The sequence below is a fragment of the Alosa alosa genome, chromosome 14 (genome assembly GCF_017589495.1).
Source record: "Alosa alosa isolate M-15738 ecotype Scorff River chromosome 14, AALO_Geno_1.1, whole genome shotgun sequence".
NCBI classification, from domain to species: Eukaryota; Metazoa; Chordata; class Actinopteri; order Clupeiformes; family Clupeidae; genus Alosa; species Alosa alosa.
The window spans coordinates 28,079,130-28,093,712 of NC_063202.1; the positions used below are offsets into that span (position 1 = coordinate 28,079,130).

At 44.4% G+C, this 14,583-nt stretch overlaps 1 protein-coding gene across 3 annotated transcripts; it reads left to right on the plus strand.

Moving 5' to 3' along the window:
* The first annotated feature begins 116 nt into the window (after positions 1–116).
* On the plus strand, positions 117–14,367 carry usp8 (ubiquitin specific peptidase 8). 3 transcript variants are annotated; one of them, XM_048262796.1, is made up of 20 exons: positions 117–510; positions 1,223–1,398; positions 1,607–1,751; positions 1,877–1,962; positions 2,364–2,505; positions 2,846–2,888; positions 3,231–3,402; positions 3,723–3,885; positions 4,091–4,232; positions 4,555–4,790; positions 5,150–5,662; positions 6,247–6,339; positions 6,717–6,791; positions 6,919–7,178; positions 7,411–7,632; positions 7,879–8,089; positions 9,565–9,801; positions 9,928–10,070; positions 11,631–11,763; positions 12,091–14,367. In XM_048262796.1, exons 2-20 carry the CDS (start codon positions 1,295–1,297, stop codon positions 12,247–12,249), a joined length of 3,279 nt encoding a protein of 1,092 aa, XP_048118753.1. In that variant the 5' UTR covers positions 117–510; positions 1,223–1,294; the 3' UTR covers positions 12,250–14,367. The 3 variants fall into 3 exon arrangements, with proteins under 3 accessions (XP_048118753.1, XP_048118755.1, XP_048118754.1); XM_048262797.1 differs by lacking the exon at positions 117–510 and adding an exon at positions 513–598; XM_048262798.1 differs by lacking the exon at positions 6,247–6,339 and having other exon boundaries at positions 131–510.
* Positions 14,368–14,583: the final 216 nt, after the last annotated feature.

Consider the following 14,583-nt stretch of genomic DNA (forward strand, 5'->3'; position numbering starts at 1 on the left):
TGTGTTGGATAATGTGTGTGCGGAGTGATACAGAACACCAGAGTTAATGATAGTAGCTGAAGTACATGCCCAGGACTTATAGTAATAAGTAATAACAGTAATATCTGCCATGACCGTAACGTTGCTTTCTCGTTTTTTTAATGCGATAATTGTTGCAGAGATGTAATTCCACACTTCAAATTCACTATTTATCACTTGGACAAACGCTTCGTTAGCTAGATCCAACCTGCCTGCATTCATCCAAACCTGTGGAAGTTTAAATCTCAGCGTTGCTCGTACGACTTCACGTCAACGTCGCATTTAGTATTTGGTGACAGTTGCTTTCTTCAGTGTCTCCTATAATATGTTCCTCATTTAATATTTCTGGCACTCTCGTGTGTACAGCGTACTGTCAAGAAAGCGTACATGCACAACTGAACATCTGACGACCCTTTAAAGTGAAGGGTAACGTTACGGGAATTGTTCCGGTGTTGCAATCATCTGTTGGAGTTGTAAAATAAATCTGAAGAGGTAGGACAGCTACTTTGCCGTGGTGCGGTTGTTTTATGTATCTGTCTGCTCGCTCGTGTGATTGTTTCAGATTCAGTATCGTGTTTTGGTAATTATCCTGTCTAACAATTCTAAATATTTTCAAAACAGGAACCTTGTAGCTAGCATGTAAGGCTAGCCAATTAGCTGCAAGGTAGCTAACGTTATCTGTACTTCCTGGATCAATATGGTACTTCACAATAAACGTTTCCCACAGCTCTAAAGCTTTAAACAAAATCCTGTCAGACAGACACCGTAGCTCTCACGCTGACGGCACCCTTCTATGAACATACTGGCTGGTATCAAAGTGAAGTTATTAAATGCATGAGGTTCAGGAGGTCCACAGTTTGTTTGCTAGCTGGCTAACAAGCTATCATAGCTAGCTGGCTATCAGTCGTACATGAGCTAGTTATTGATAGTAATTTGTTTAGAGCTAACTAATCAATAGAGATATGTAACCCTTATCTCATGTTTCATGTTAAGAACTTAGCATTAGAGATGTAGATTGTAACGTTATGTGTTTGTTTTTTGCTATGTTGATTTGTCAACATGTTTGTTATTCCTTTAGCATGTTATGGGCTGACCTGTTGGCTGAAACAACAATGTGTCAAACTTAGATGTCAGGTTCTTCTTATCTTTGAAATTGAGAGAATGGATGTACCAACCAACTATATTTTGATATCCTCTTTTGTAGGCATGACATTGATGACGAGCATGTGAGCACATCGACTTCTAGGTGAATGTTAATCTCAATTTATCCGCCAAGATGCCAGCTGTTTCAACAGGGGCGAAAGAGCTCTACCTGTCAACGTCTCTGGGTGAATTGAACAAGAAAGCAGAATTTAAGCCGGAGAAAGCCAGCACAAGACAGTAAGACCTAGTCAACTAATGTGGAGCTTTCTAACGTTTTACACATGTAGGCTACCCCACTGTAAAAATATCATAATGTGTAGGCCTGCAGTATTATGTCCATGTGTAGAATAGCATTGTTTTAAAATCATTTTTGCATATGACAAGTCTGTGATACCAAATGACATTAAGCAAAGTAGTGGGAGTTAAAATATGCATTTTGTTTTAGCTATGTTCAGAGTGCCTGTAAGATGTTCAAAGCTGCCGAGGAGTGTCGCCTTGACAGAGATGAAGAAAAGGCCTATGTTCTGTACATGAGATACCTGACAGTTTATGATGTCATTAAGAAGAGACCCGACTTCAAACAGCAGCAGGTACAGCATATTTTAAGGCTGAGGTCATCAGTACTTTTTTTTATTATGTAATGCAGTGGTGAAATATTTATATACAACATCAATATCCAAGCTTCAACTTTTTTTCTATTTGCCTTTCTCTTAAGGATTATTACTTGTCAATGCTTGGGCCATCCAGCTTCAAAAAAGCCATTGAGGAAGCAGAGAAGTTATCAGAGAGTCTAAAACTCCGGTCAGTTACTTCTTTGATATTGAAAGTTTTTACATTCTCCAAAGACTCATGCTAGGGTTTGGCGATGTCTACAGAATGGCATATGACTCGGTATAAAGTGAAATATCGTCATGGATGATTACATTGAGGCGGGAGCTACTTAAAATGCATATATATCTGTACTACGGGCTTAACTTGATCCTCAGGGAAATCCCTACAAAAAAGTAATACATAATACATTAAAGCAAAGACACAGGAATTATAGTGTGTATGTCGCAGGGTGCACCATATGGTCGGAATGGACAAGGGGGTCACGATGCTGGTCTTATTATCGTGATGACTGTCAGCCATCAATGGCATTGGCGCAACCCTAATTCATGTAATGTTTATTGAAATACTTTGCTTTGTCAACCTGTTATCAGGTATGAAGAAGTTGAAGTTCGTAAAAAACTTGAGGAGAGGGAGAAACAAGAAGAGAAACGACGCAAAGAGGAAAAGCAGGAAAAGGACGAGGGACGGTCTTTATCAAAAGGGACAACTGACTCCCGCAAAGACAATAAGAAGGTACTTCCAAGTCGATCACATTTATTATCAGATACATGTAATTACAACAGTGCAGACTTCTTTCTATTTGCTATTCTGTGGGAAAATATGGCTATAGCATGGACCCAGTGGTCCTTTGTAGTTTGATAGAAGTTCAGAGGTAATACATCTTATATTTCATTTACCTATTTGCACATGCAGTGATTATTGAGCCAATACTGAAGTAACTGGAACTTACTATGTATGTTGTTGTCTGCTTCAGCATTCAGTTGTTGTCTTCCAATTGACTATGGCTAGCTCAGGAATGGATGGCTGACTAATAAAACTGAGGTAATACAAATGCCTTAATTTTCCAATGCAGGTGAAAGGAGAACAGAATGACTCAAAAATTGTACCATCAAAAGGTTAGTGTCAAGAGATGTATGCATGTGTCTGTGTTGGTGTTGAATGTGAATACAGAGTGCTTAAAGACATGTAGAGTGATTGACCAGGGTGAATGACATAGCATAAACTTTGTGTGACTGAAGGAAACAATGATGTTTTCAAAAGCTGTGTATATATATATATATAGTATTAGTTGGTCAGATTTTGTAAAAGCCAGGTTTAATTAGAGAAAATGGCTATCCAAGCTAACCCAAACATCAACAAAGTGACTAAATGTGCACTTGTGCCATTTAAATGTGTCTCATCATGTTGACATGATATATTTACATTGAAATGTTTCTTGGGACCCCTCTTCTCTTCAGCTGCTGTGCCAGTGGGAGGGATCACAGCGGAGAAACTCTTCCACATGATGATGGACCACAGCCTCAGTGTCATCGTTATGGATGCGAGAAGCCTCAGGGACTTCGAAGAGTCGCAAATTCAAGTGCCGGCACAGAAGTGCATCAGTGTCCCAGAGGAGGCCATCTCCCCAGGGTAAGAGCTCCTCATGCTTGCATCAGTACAGCCGTGCCATGATGGCCAAGGCCGGCCCAGCCTACTGCTCAGCTGAGTTATTTGGCAGCACCAATGTCGTAATTATTTTGCACCACCAATATGCAAATGCCTGGATCAACAGTTCTGTTCCCAAGAATGCCCTTATTTGGATGCATTTGCATGTGATAATTTAAATAATTTGCATAGTGCTTGCCATTTGGAAAGTTGCTAAACAAGACCTGTCAAAATGTCCACGTACATGTAGATGGATGTGGTTACATTGGCTTTTCTCACCATCATGAAATGCTTACTGTTTGTAGGATAACTGTAAACCAGATCGAGGTGAAGCTTCCAGAGGCCTCAAAAGAGTTGTGGAAGCGTAGAGGTTTTGTGGATTATGTGGTTCTGCTAGACTGGTTCAGCTCTGCGGCAGACCTCAAGCTGGGGACCACACTGCAGAGTTTGAAAGATGCCCTTTACAAGGTGAAACTCTTCTGTATCCTATACCTATAGCACCACTCTGTGTACAGAGCATATGTTCTTGTTCTCTAACAACAATATTTATACACACTATATAATTAAGCACCGCAGCCCAGTGCCCTTGTAGAGGCTATAGTGTTTGAGGGTCTCAGGAACACAGGAAAAGTGTATGTGGTCATAGTCCAACGGTCATGTCTGTGCTCCACAGTGGGACAGCACCACCATCCTCCGCAGTGAGCCCATGGTGTTGGAGGGAGGCTATGAGAACTGGCTGTTCTTCTACCCCATGTACACCACCAATGCTAAAGTTAAGCCCCCAAGACAGCAGGCCTCCAGTGCCATCCCACAACGTAAGTGCAACTAAGTGCTGGTTTTTATTGCTTCCTCAGATTGATTTTGTTGGTACATAAGATCATGTGAAGGACTGATAAACGCTTAGTCGTTCTCACTAGCTGTTCAGGCTATCCACTGTAGTTTCTTGGACCCGGTAAGAAGCATCCCCATTGAAACCGCCTGTTGTCAAAAATATTACAGAAGCACAGTAGTGCTCAGTTTTTCTGTGCTGTTTTGGTTAGTGTAAGTCAGTGTCTTTGTCAGTGAGTTGTAGAATCTGATGATATCTAATCTGGCCTTCACCAGTCTGCCTCACATGAGTCATGCCTGTGTCCACAGTGAACTTCAGCTACCCCTCGCTGGAGGAGCCCAAGCCCCCGGCGGCCCCCGAGCCCCAGCAGCCAGTGCAGGTGAACGGGAGAGCAGCGGACGAGGCCCTCCCACTGGAGCCAGCAGCGCCAGAGCCCTCAACCGTGGCTCCCGCTGTCCCCGACGGACCTGTTCCTAAAGTGACCGAGACGACCAAGAAAGTTCCCCTGCCTCAGACTGGCGTAACAGTTAAACCGACCCCTCAGGTAGCAGCTTACTGTAAGGTGTATGGTTACCTGTTCTACCAGGGCTGAGCTGTGTTTCATTGAGTGACAAATGAACAAAAGGCTTACTGACTTCTCCACTGTTAAAATGTGTTTAGAATGCTGCTTTTATTATTATATTATGGCCACTTTAATTATATCATATATAATTATAAGGCCACTTAATCTTACAGAGCTGTACTACTACACCTTTACCACTTACCAGATATGTGTACTAAGAAATGTATGCTCCTGAAAAAAAGACAGGGTCTGACTGCTCAGTCTGTAACCCACCATCACCCTGTGCACAACTCTGTGTTGTGTTTTTATTTATTTATCTTTCATCTTGACCATTGCCACAGGTTGATCGCAGTAAAAAGCCCTCTGTCAGAATCTCGGATGGCTCAAGACCCAACAACGAACCCCCAACTAAGGACTCTCAGCTGCCTCAGAATGGCCCGTTTGTGCCGGACCGCTCAGTGAAGCCGGCCTTCGAGTCCGGCGGCCAGCTGTCGGAGGAGGAGCGCATCCAGATCCACGCCGAGGCGGCGGGTGTGAAGGACAAGGCCCGCTGGGAGCTTGAGCAGCGCAGGAGAGCCCAGGAGGAGGAGGAGGCACGCGAGGAGGAGGAGCGGCGGAGGAGGCAGGAGCAGGAGGAAGGGGAGAGGAAGACACCCGAGGAAGAGGAGGAGGAGGAGGAGGAGGAGAAGGGCCGACAGGAGCGCGGCCGGCTTGAGCGGCAGAGAGCCGAGGAGGACGATCAGGTGGGACAGGAGAGGTTCAGACGAGGGCAGAGAACGCAGAAGGGAGAAGGGCAGCTGAAAAGTGTCTCGCTGGACTCGCCCATGCCCAACAACGTGGTCAGTGAGATCAAGGTTGGTCTCCTCACACAACACACTCACAGCTCTCACCGCCATGTACATTCAGTAGATTAGTGCTGATGTCACAGGTAATTAAGTAATGCCTTACAAATGTTGTTATACTGTACATAAAGAAAAACCTTTGTAGTTAGCTGACTAGTGAAGTCCAGAAAGGGCTTATTTCAAGCCACACCTTATTTTGTGTGGTTTAGTAAAGGTCAATTGCTAGATTATGGCATACCGTAGTATTAAAGATAAAGCAGATAAGCATTTTTAAATTTAACTTGAAAAATGCCATTGAAATTTACTTTGAAATCATATGATGAAATGCACATATTAGGACCTTCAACTGGAAACAGTATGTTCATTCAAGTCAGAATTATCTCAAGACTCTAAAATGATCCACACTCATTAAATTCATGAGTCATTCCTATAGCACAAACTACTCGCATCAACTACCCACTTCCCCAGCAAGTCCACAGTGTCAAATTGCATACGACCATCTTCACTGACCTCACATTATCCATGCATAACCCCATCCTACAAGTAACGGCCAAAAAGACGACAAATGATATCAGTTCTTTCCTGTCTCAACTCAGGCACCACTGCAGCATAGTAGTGCACTTGCGAACGGCAGCCGTAAGGCAAGGATTTTAGACGGTAGCACAGCCGAGGGCTTTGACAAGCCAAAGGTATATCAGCTCCTTACCAGGTTGTTCAGCATGGCATGCTTCTTTTGTAATGGCAGCCTCCACTGTTCAAGGGAGCCTGCAGATGGCCCTCATGGATGTGCATGGAAATGTTAGGGTTTCTGATGTGGTGGACTTTGAACGTCCATTACAAAATGTAAAATGTGATTGAACGCGTCTTTGATGGGATGATGGTTTTATGATGAACAGAAATGGACAACTCTTGTGAATGCTCTAGTAGAGCACATCGGGCTCTGTCGACCTGGTGGTCCCAGCTAAAAGAGATTGGATTTATGCAATTGTGAAATTGTGAAGGATGTTGTTGGTGTTGTATATTGTTATTGTGGCTACCGTGAAATCTATTTCTTTCCATGCCACAGCGGGAGCCCTTAACCAGAGCACGCAGTGAGGAGATGGGACGCACTGTTCCAGGCCTGCCAGTCGGGTGGATGAAGGTAAGGGGGCCACACAACACCATTACTTACTGTGTTGTTTTTGTCTTTGGTTTGTGTATGCTTGTAAAAATCGAATTTGTTAAACGCACTATTTGCCTCATTGGTTTTCCTCTCCTGGCTGATCTAGTTTCTGGACACAGTGACGGGTACGTACCGGTATTACCACTCCCCGACCAACCGGGTGCACTTGTACCCCCCGGAGGTGAGCGTGCCCCAGACGCCCCCGGCCACGCCGAAGCAGAAGCCGGCCAAGCCCCCCGAGGCGGAGCGGGACCGCGAGCAGTCCAAACTCAAGCGCTCCTACTCATCCCCTGACATCACCCAGGACCTGCAGGAGGAAGGCCAGAAGAAGCCCACCCCAACACCCACCATCAACAGAGAGACCAAGTATGTGCCATGTGTGTGTGTGTGTGTATGTGTGTGTGTGCGCGTGCGCGCACGTTACATTCCCTACACATTTTGAATGACTCTTGTTGACTGGTAGAAAAATAGTAAATCCCTAAATGTACTGTATGTGGTTTGTTTAGAAAGATGTGCATCCATTTCATATATATGCAACTGTGTGCAAACTACAGTTACTCTGAGAATGTAAAGTTACATTTTTTGTTTTGACATCTAGGCCTATAACTGCTAGCACATATGCGAAGGTTGAAAATTCCAGACCGTCAGCAGCCAAGATCCGTAGTCTGAACCCCACATTTGGAGGTCTGGGACCAGCCCTGACCGGTCTGAGGAACCTGGGGAACACCTGCTACATGAACTCAATCCTACAGTGTCTGTGTAACACACCCATCATGGCTGACTACTTCAACAAGAACCGCTATCAGGATGACATTAACCGGTAAAAGGTTTCGTCTCTTCTTTGGTGAAAATGTTTGACACATTTCTGAGGGCATATTGAGATGGTTCATAGGGTTGCATAGTTAATTAAATGTTTCTAATGTTGCGTTGTTAACCATTTAGGATGGGAGCTGGGGTTTAGTGACAAATATAGCTAAGCATAAGTTAACAATCTAGCTAAAGCTTGCACTGTTTCTTTTATATTAAAGATTTGATTCTCTTACTTCTTTGTTCCTGCTTGCCACAGAGCCAACATCCTGGGTCACAAGGGCGAGGTAGCGGAGGAGTTTGGCGTGATCATGAAGGCTCTCTGGTCTGGCCAGTACAAGTGCATCACTCCACGCGACTTCAAGGTCACCATTGGCAAGATCAACGAGCAGTTCTCTGGCTACGAGCAGCAGGACTCCCAGGAGCTGCTGCTCTTCCTCATGGACGGCCTCCACGAGGACCTCAACAGAGTAGGGACAGACCCTTTATCTACACACACCACACTCAGAAATGCCCACTGCACTTTGCATGATAGAATGAGAATATTTCTCTATGTTTGTGGATTGTGCCAGTAGCCTTGAGGAGATACTACTACATATTATAAATGTACATGTACATTGTACAAATAATCATGGCCAAACCTGTAAACGTGTACTTCTCTAACCATGGAGAGCACCCCCAGTCTTACCATCATGGCATTTTACACTACTGCCAGTGTGCTGCTTTTAGAGTGAGTCTTTTATAATTCAACACAGCCAAAACATGCTCCTTCATAACCACATCTAATGTACTTATCTACAGCCCTGAACCTGTAGTTCATGTTTTGCTGCTTTTGAATGGTCATGAACTGACTGTTTGTGTCATCGGTGTCTCTTTTCTTATTGTATTTTCTTATTGTATTTTCTTTTGTTTTGATGGCAAACGTAGAGAGTAAGTAGCCCTGTCCATTGCTCCTGTCCATTGCTCCTGTCCCCCCTCTCAAGTGTGTTGCGTTTGCTGTGTCCAGACCATATCACATCCGTCCGAGTCGCTGTCCACGCCTGAGGCCTGCCACTAGTGAATCCTAAACCTGTCTCATCCCAAACCCCCATGCTTGAGATGTACTGTATTGGCTTTATAGACAGTCAGAAAGACAGAAAAAGAAAAGAGTGAAGAAGCAACCTTGTCTTGTTAAGTCATGATTTGGGAGACTGTTCTTCTTTTATCCTCTCTCACCATTCCATGTATTTAGCACAGAGCTGTGAAGCATTCAGAGACAGCCTCTGATACTGGTGTTAGCCTGCTGTACATGAACGTGTGGGCCATTGCTAAAGCATCGTGAATCACGTGGAGCACAGTGAACTTGGGCTTGGCATAGGCATTCACAATGCTCGGGTGATGCCTGATGCATCCCACCTTGTGTGCGCTTGATGTGCCCTCCTCGATCTATGTCTCCCTCTCTTTCTTTCTTTTTCTTGTTCTCTTTCTCTCTCTGTCCATCCACTGCACTGTACAGTGTTGCCTCCCTATGTCAGGTGGACAGTGGTGTCTGGTGTCTGAACGTCCTGTGGTCTGTGCTTCATCTCATGGCAGCCTACTTCCTGGTCATGTGAAATGTATGCATTTCCATCACCTGTCCATGAACCTTTCCTCTGCGTAGAATAGGAAACATCTTGAAAGTGGTCAAGATGTTGGCCCTTGTAGTTACCCTGGGTTTGGACTTTTGGAACGCTGCATGAACACGGAATGAGACTGAGATGGTTAAAATGTAAACGGAATGGACTGTTGATGGAGCAGTTGGGAGATGATAATCACTTGCAAGAATTAATCATTGGTCAGCTTGTGTGTGATCAAAATAGAAATGGTGTTCCATTGCAGAGTAAAACAAATGGCCACACAGTTAACAGTTAGGTTGCCACTGTTTCTTTTTAAACACTCACAGAGGTTTTGTGTCCCACTCACTCAGGCAGACAACCGCAAGCGCTACAAGGAGGAGGCCAACGACCACCTGGACGATATCAAGGCAGCCGAGCTAGCCTGGAGCAAGCACAAGCTTCTCAACTCCTCCATCATCGTGTCGCTCTTCCAGGGCCAGTTCAAGTCCACCGTCCAGTGCCTGACCTGCCACCGCAAGTCCCGCACCTTTGAGGCCTTCATGTACCTCTCCCTGCCCCTGGCGTCCTCCAACAAGTGCTCTCTGCAGGTAAGCCAAGGAGCCGCACACAGTTCACCTGTGGACATCCAGTCCATGCATGTAGGAATGCACTCAATGTCTCTGGGGTGTGTATAGCATGCTGCTTCCTCAGTTTGGTTTCTTCACATGTTAAAGGATTGCCTGAAGCTGTTCTCCAAGGAGGAGAGGCTGACTGACGCAAACAAAGTGTTCTGCAGACACTGTAAAGCCCATAGAGATTCTACTAAGAAGTTGGAGATCTGGAAGGTTCCACCCATCCTCCTGGTGCACTTGAAAAGGTAAGATCTGATGCTCCAGAAATGTCCAGTCATATAATCTCTATATTCTCTACATACTCTACATACACAGCACATTATTTCATCAGGAAGCTTCTCCAACACACATCCCCAACATACTTACAGCACACTGCCCCAATACACAGCACATTGTCTCATGAGGAAGCTTCTCCAACACACATATTGCACACTGCCCTCTCCCCACATACACAGCACACTATCCCATCTCCCCTGTTATCCCCCCAACACACACACCAAGACCCCTGGCAGTTGGATCTGCCGTGGATCTGCCCAAGGTTTCTTCCTTGGTAAGGGAGTTTTTCCTTGCCCCTGTTGCTCTTGGGTGCTCCTTGTTGGTGCCCCCCACCCAATCCCAATCCTCCCCCACCTTTTTTTATGCAGCCCTTGCCACTTAATCTACTAAACCCCTCTTCTACTGCACTTTTTACCCCCCATTAATGCACAAATAGGCTGACACCAGACATAATTTCACTGCATTTCTTACTTCCAGTAACTATATGCATGTGACAATAAACTTCCTTGTATCCTTGTATCCTTGTATTCCAAACCGAGTATTAGTCAAACATTGAATGCCAGTGCAGTCTATAGCAGCGTTTCCTAAACGACGGGCCATGGACTGGCGTCATTCTGCAAAGAGGAAACTGCTGCTCCACAGAGCCGTAACCGCAAAGGTCAAAATATGCTTGGTGCTTCTGGCACTCGCCTGATCATTTGTGGCAAAACTGAATTGTATCATCGAACCGCGGACCAAAAGAAAAGAAAAGTTTCCAGATGAGGAATAAACTTGCTAATTTGGTGTGATCAAACGTAGAGGGTGGTAGTGGGATGAGCACTCATCCAGCCACTGTAAAGCATTGAGCATTGTATTTGTTTTTGACTGTAGTTCACCCTGCCAACATCAAGTTATTATTCAGGAGATACAGTTTTAACAGCAGGATTGTGAAATTGACTAGCAGATGGGAAAAGTGCAAGGGGTCTGCCAGGAAGCACACTGACACATTCCAAAATGTGTCCACATGGAGCAGAAACCATCATACAGCAGTTTTCTGTGAAACAATGTATTTATGAGAAATGCACTGACTGAACTATTTGATAGTTGATAATGCCCATCAACAAATTGTGATATTGATATTGATGACAGACAGCGTACTAGTATTGGTACTTTTAACTGTAATAGAGAAATGTCATCCACACTGTGCCAAAGCTTATCTTAGATGTTTGTATATGGTGGTAATTTGGGACCAACATCACATTTTTGCAAAACAGTGAGTGTCCACATGGGTTATGCACCACTTCTATATTGCTGAGTAATATCAATCTACTTCAGATTTAACTTACATGGATACCAATAAGTACCACATATTTCACCGTTTAAAAAAGCAGGAGACTGACAGAAGAGCCAATAGTAGGAACCTGCCACATGAAACTAGCATCTTTATGTAACGTTTAGGCATCAGAGGTACCAGGGTTCTGTCTTTGTGTGGACTAAGGCAGCAATCAGTTTGTTGAGTCCCAGTGATGAGTGTTTTGTGTGTGCGTCAGGTTCTCATATGAGGGCAGATGGAAGCAGAAGCTGCAGACCACAGTGGACTTTCCCCTCGAGAGTCTGGACCTGGCGCAGTACGTCATCGGCCCCAAGCCCAGCCAGAAGGGATACAACCTGTTTGGCGTGTCTGTGAGTCTTTCAACAAGTCATCCAATTCAGTTCACAAATTTACAATTCAGTTTACAGAACCTAACCTAAACCTTTGAGATCCTTTAAACATTTGTGCATTAGTTCACTTGTTTAGCACATTTAGAACAATTATGTGGTTAAATGTAAATAATTCTGCAACATTTTTATTCATTGATGACACTTTCTAGAACCTGTTGAATAGAGAAGAGAAGTACACTTTCTCTTTCGCAGTTTCTCCTGTTCCTCATGACTGTCTCCTGACACTGGCTCCTCCCCCTAACTGACCTCTGTTTTTCCATGCCCCCTTCTGTCCCTCTCCTCACCCAGAACCACTATGGTGGGCTGGACGGCGGCCACTACACGGCCTACTGCAGGAACAACCCCAAACAGCGCTGGTGCAAGTTCGACGACCACGAGGTGTCGGAGATGTCCACCTCCTCCATCAGGTCCTCGGCCGCCTACATCCTCTTCTACTCCTCCCTGTGAGCTGTGCTGGGCTGAAGGAGAGCTCTGGCACGTGGGCATAGAAGGGAAGGACGGCTGATTTTAATGCATGTTGGGAGCACAGCTCCTGTTGAGGAGTGGCGGGCGTCTTAGCCAGAGGAGTCGCCCTGCTTGGGGGTGTGTGGCCGGCCTGGAAGAGACTGGACGGACGTCGGCCTGCGTCGCAGTTCATAGAGGATCACCTACGTAGATATTGAGCATTTACCTCTTTAAAACACAGTAACGGTAGTGGGACGGGGAGGTGGTGGAGGAGAGAGCTGGAGAGGACCCAGGCGGGTCTTAAGACCAGTCTTCATAGCGCTTAGTCTGCCTGCGCAAGCTAAAGCTAACAGTGTTGCACGGGTCTTCGACTGCTCCTGAAACATACAGCGCTCTAACTTGATTCTGTTTGAGTATGTGATGACCTTTTTTTGCATTTGCTTTCTTAAAGCTTCCCTATTCTGTGAATATACCACCATTGCGATTTTAAAAACAGTAGAATTACCTATGTACATACTGGTTGCAAACCTTGCACATCATGTACATATAACCAAGAAGTGTTTATTTATTTATAAAGTGACCAAATCTGTTAGAGAAGATGCAGCCTCTCAAAGCCTAGCTGTTTGCTTTTAAAGCCAAGTCAGAACTCTGTCCCATCACACTTTGTGTCATAAGGGCAGCCTCGCAGAGGCATTAGAATCAATCACAAATTTAGGTACAATTGTTTTTTTGTTTTTTTTGATCTGTTGTACCATTCCATGACGCATCCTTTTTTAAACACTGCCATCATACAAGGTTGTTTAGATGCACTTTTCTTTCTTTCTAGAACCTGTAATGTGAAACACAATTATATAAGAATAATCTTGTAGCAAAATGATTTCGCTCATCCAGAGGAAGATTTAAACATATAAACAGCTGCTGCTCAGTCGCTCAGTCATAGAGGGGTTTCTCATGTCCTGCCAGCTGATGCTGTGCCACACTCCTACCATGAGGACACATGACACCAGGGTTAACTCGGAGCACACTGACAAGGTCATGACCCCCAGAGCCACCTGTGTGCCCTATGTCCATTTCAGACCAGTGTAACACCCAGGGGAACTCAGCCAGAGTTTGGAAGTGTGTGTTCCACAATCATGAGTACGCCCCCAGTGCTCACACCCTTTCCTGAGGATCTAAATCTGGAGCGTTCACTTAAAAAATCTGATGGTTTGCGTCATAGCATTTGGGCAAAGGAACGGTTGCTTTTTTGTGCTTTAGTAAACGCAGTGAAGTACTAACTGCCACAGTGGTCAACTTGTATAAATCTTTTGCATATAAAACAGTAAGCATAGGAAGCAAATTCATCTTGTTCTAACGTCACAGTAAAAACATTGAAACACAAATATTGGTTTCACTAATTAGAGAGGAGAGTTTTCATATTGTGGAAGTACTACAATGCTTTTTTCAAATGGCACAGACCATGCTCCTTGTGTGTGGGAGCGGCTGTATTTCACAGGAGCTCTAACCTCAGTTTCTCCTGCATAAACTGCACAGTTCCAGTCAGAGGCAGGCATCAAACCAACTGCCAATTGAAGAAGCAACACTCTAGAATGAGCCTGGTTTGCAGAAGCTTGTGCACTGCGTGTGTTCATTCGGTGTGCTGGGTCCCCTAATCCAGCTGGACTCCAGCAGGCCCAGTCTTACCACACAAATGATCCTTTGGGACACAGGAAATTCAGATGGACTCCAGGCCTCCCGGTCATTCAGCCTTAAACACTCTCAGCTCAGTAGTTTCAGTGGGTTAACCCAGCGGTAGTGGACACGTCCTGAGATGAAGATTAGCGTTCTGTGGAGTCTCAAGTCTCCCTCAGTGGCCAGTTCTGTGAGCAGGAAGCACAAATTCTCTAAATAGAATCTGTTTGGTGATTGATAAAAGTTGAAGTAAAATGATATGAATCCCACATAACTTTTAGCATGAAGTCTGGCATGAATCAAATTTATGTTTTATGTATGGATTTCATTTTGTTTCTTGAATAATCTGGTTGACTTTTTTCCATAACCATTGACATATATTAACCTCAAACATTTAAATATTATGTATCTACTAATCAAATTGTTTAAATAAAGGAGGTGAAACACAAATGATTGCGTTACTGTTTTTTGCCAGTAGGGGGAGTGCTTGACATAGGTCTGATAGATTGTTAGACTAAACACTCAGCCAAAGTAGAAACCCTCTGAGCTGAACTCTAAAGCACCTTTGAAAATGTATTTTTGTAGGATTATCAGGCTAACAACAACATGGATATAGCCATGGCTATACAACATGCAACATGGATATAACATATTCTACTGAAATTT

Bases quoted from the DNA above. Each gene is read 5' to 3' on its own strand.
- usp8 (XM_048262796.1), top strand. From the start codon at position 1,295: ATGCCAGCTGTTTCAACAGGGGCGAAAGAGCTCTACCTGTCAACGTCT. The intron at 5,663-6,246 runs GTTGGTCTCCTC...GTCTCAACTCAG, and splicing joins ACGTGGTCAGTGAGATCAAG to GCACCACTGCAGCATAGTAG. The intron at 7,633-7,878 runs GTAAAAGGTTTC...TGCTTGCCACAG, and splicing joins TATCAGGATGACATTAACCG to AGCCAACATCCTGGGTCACA.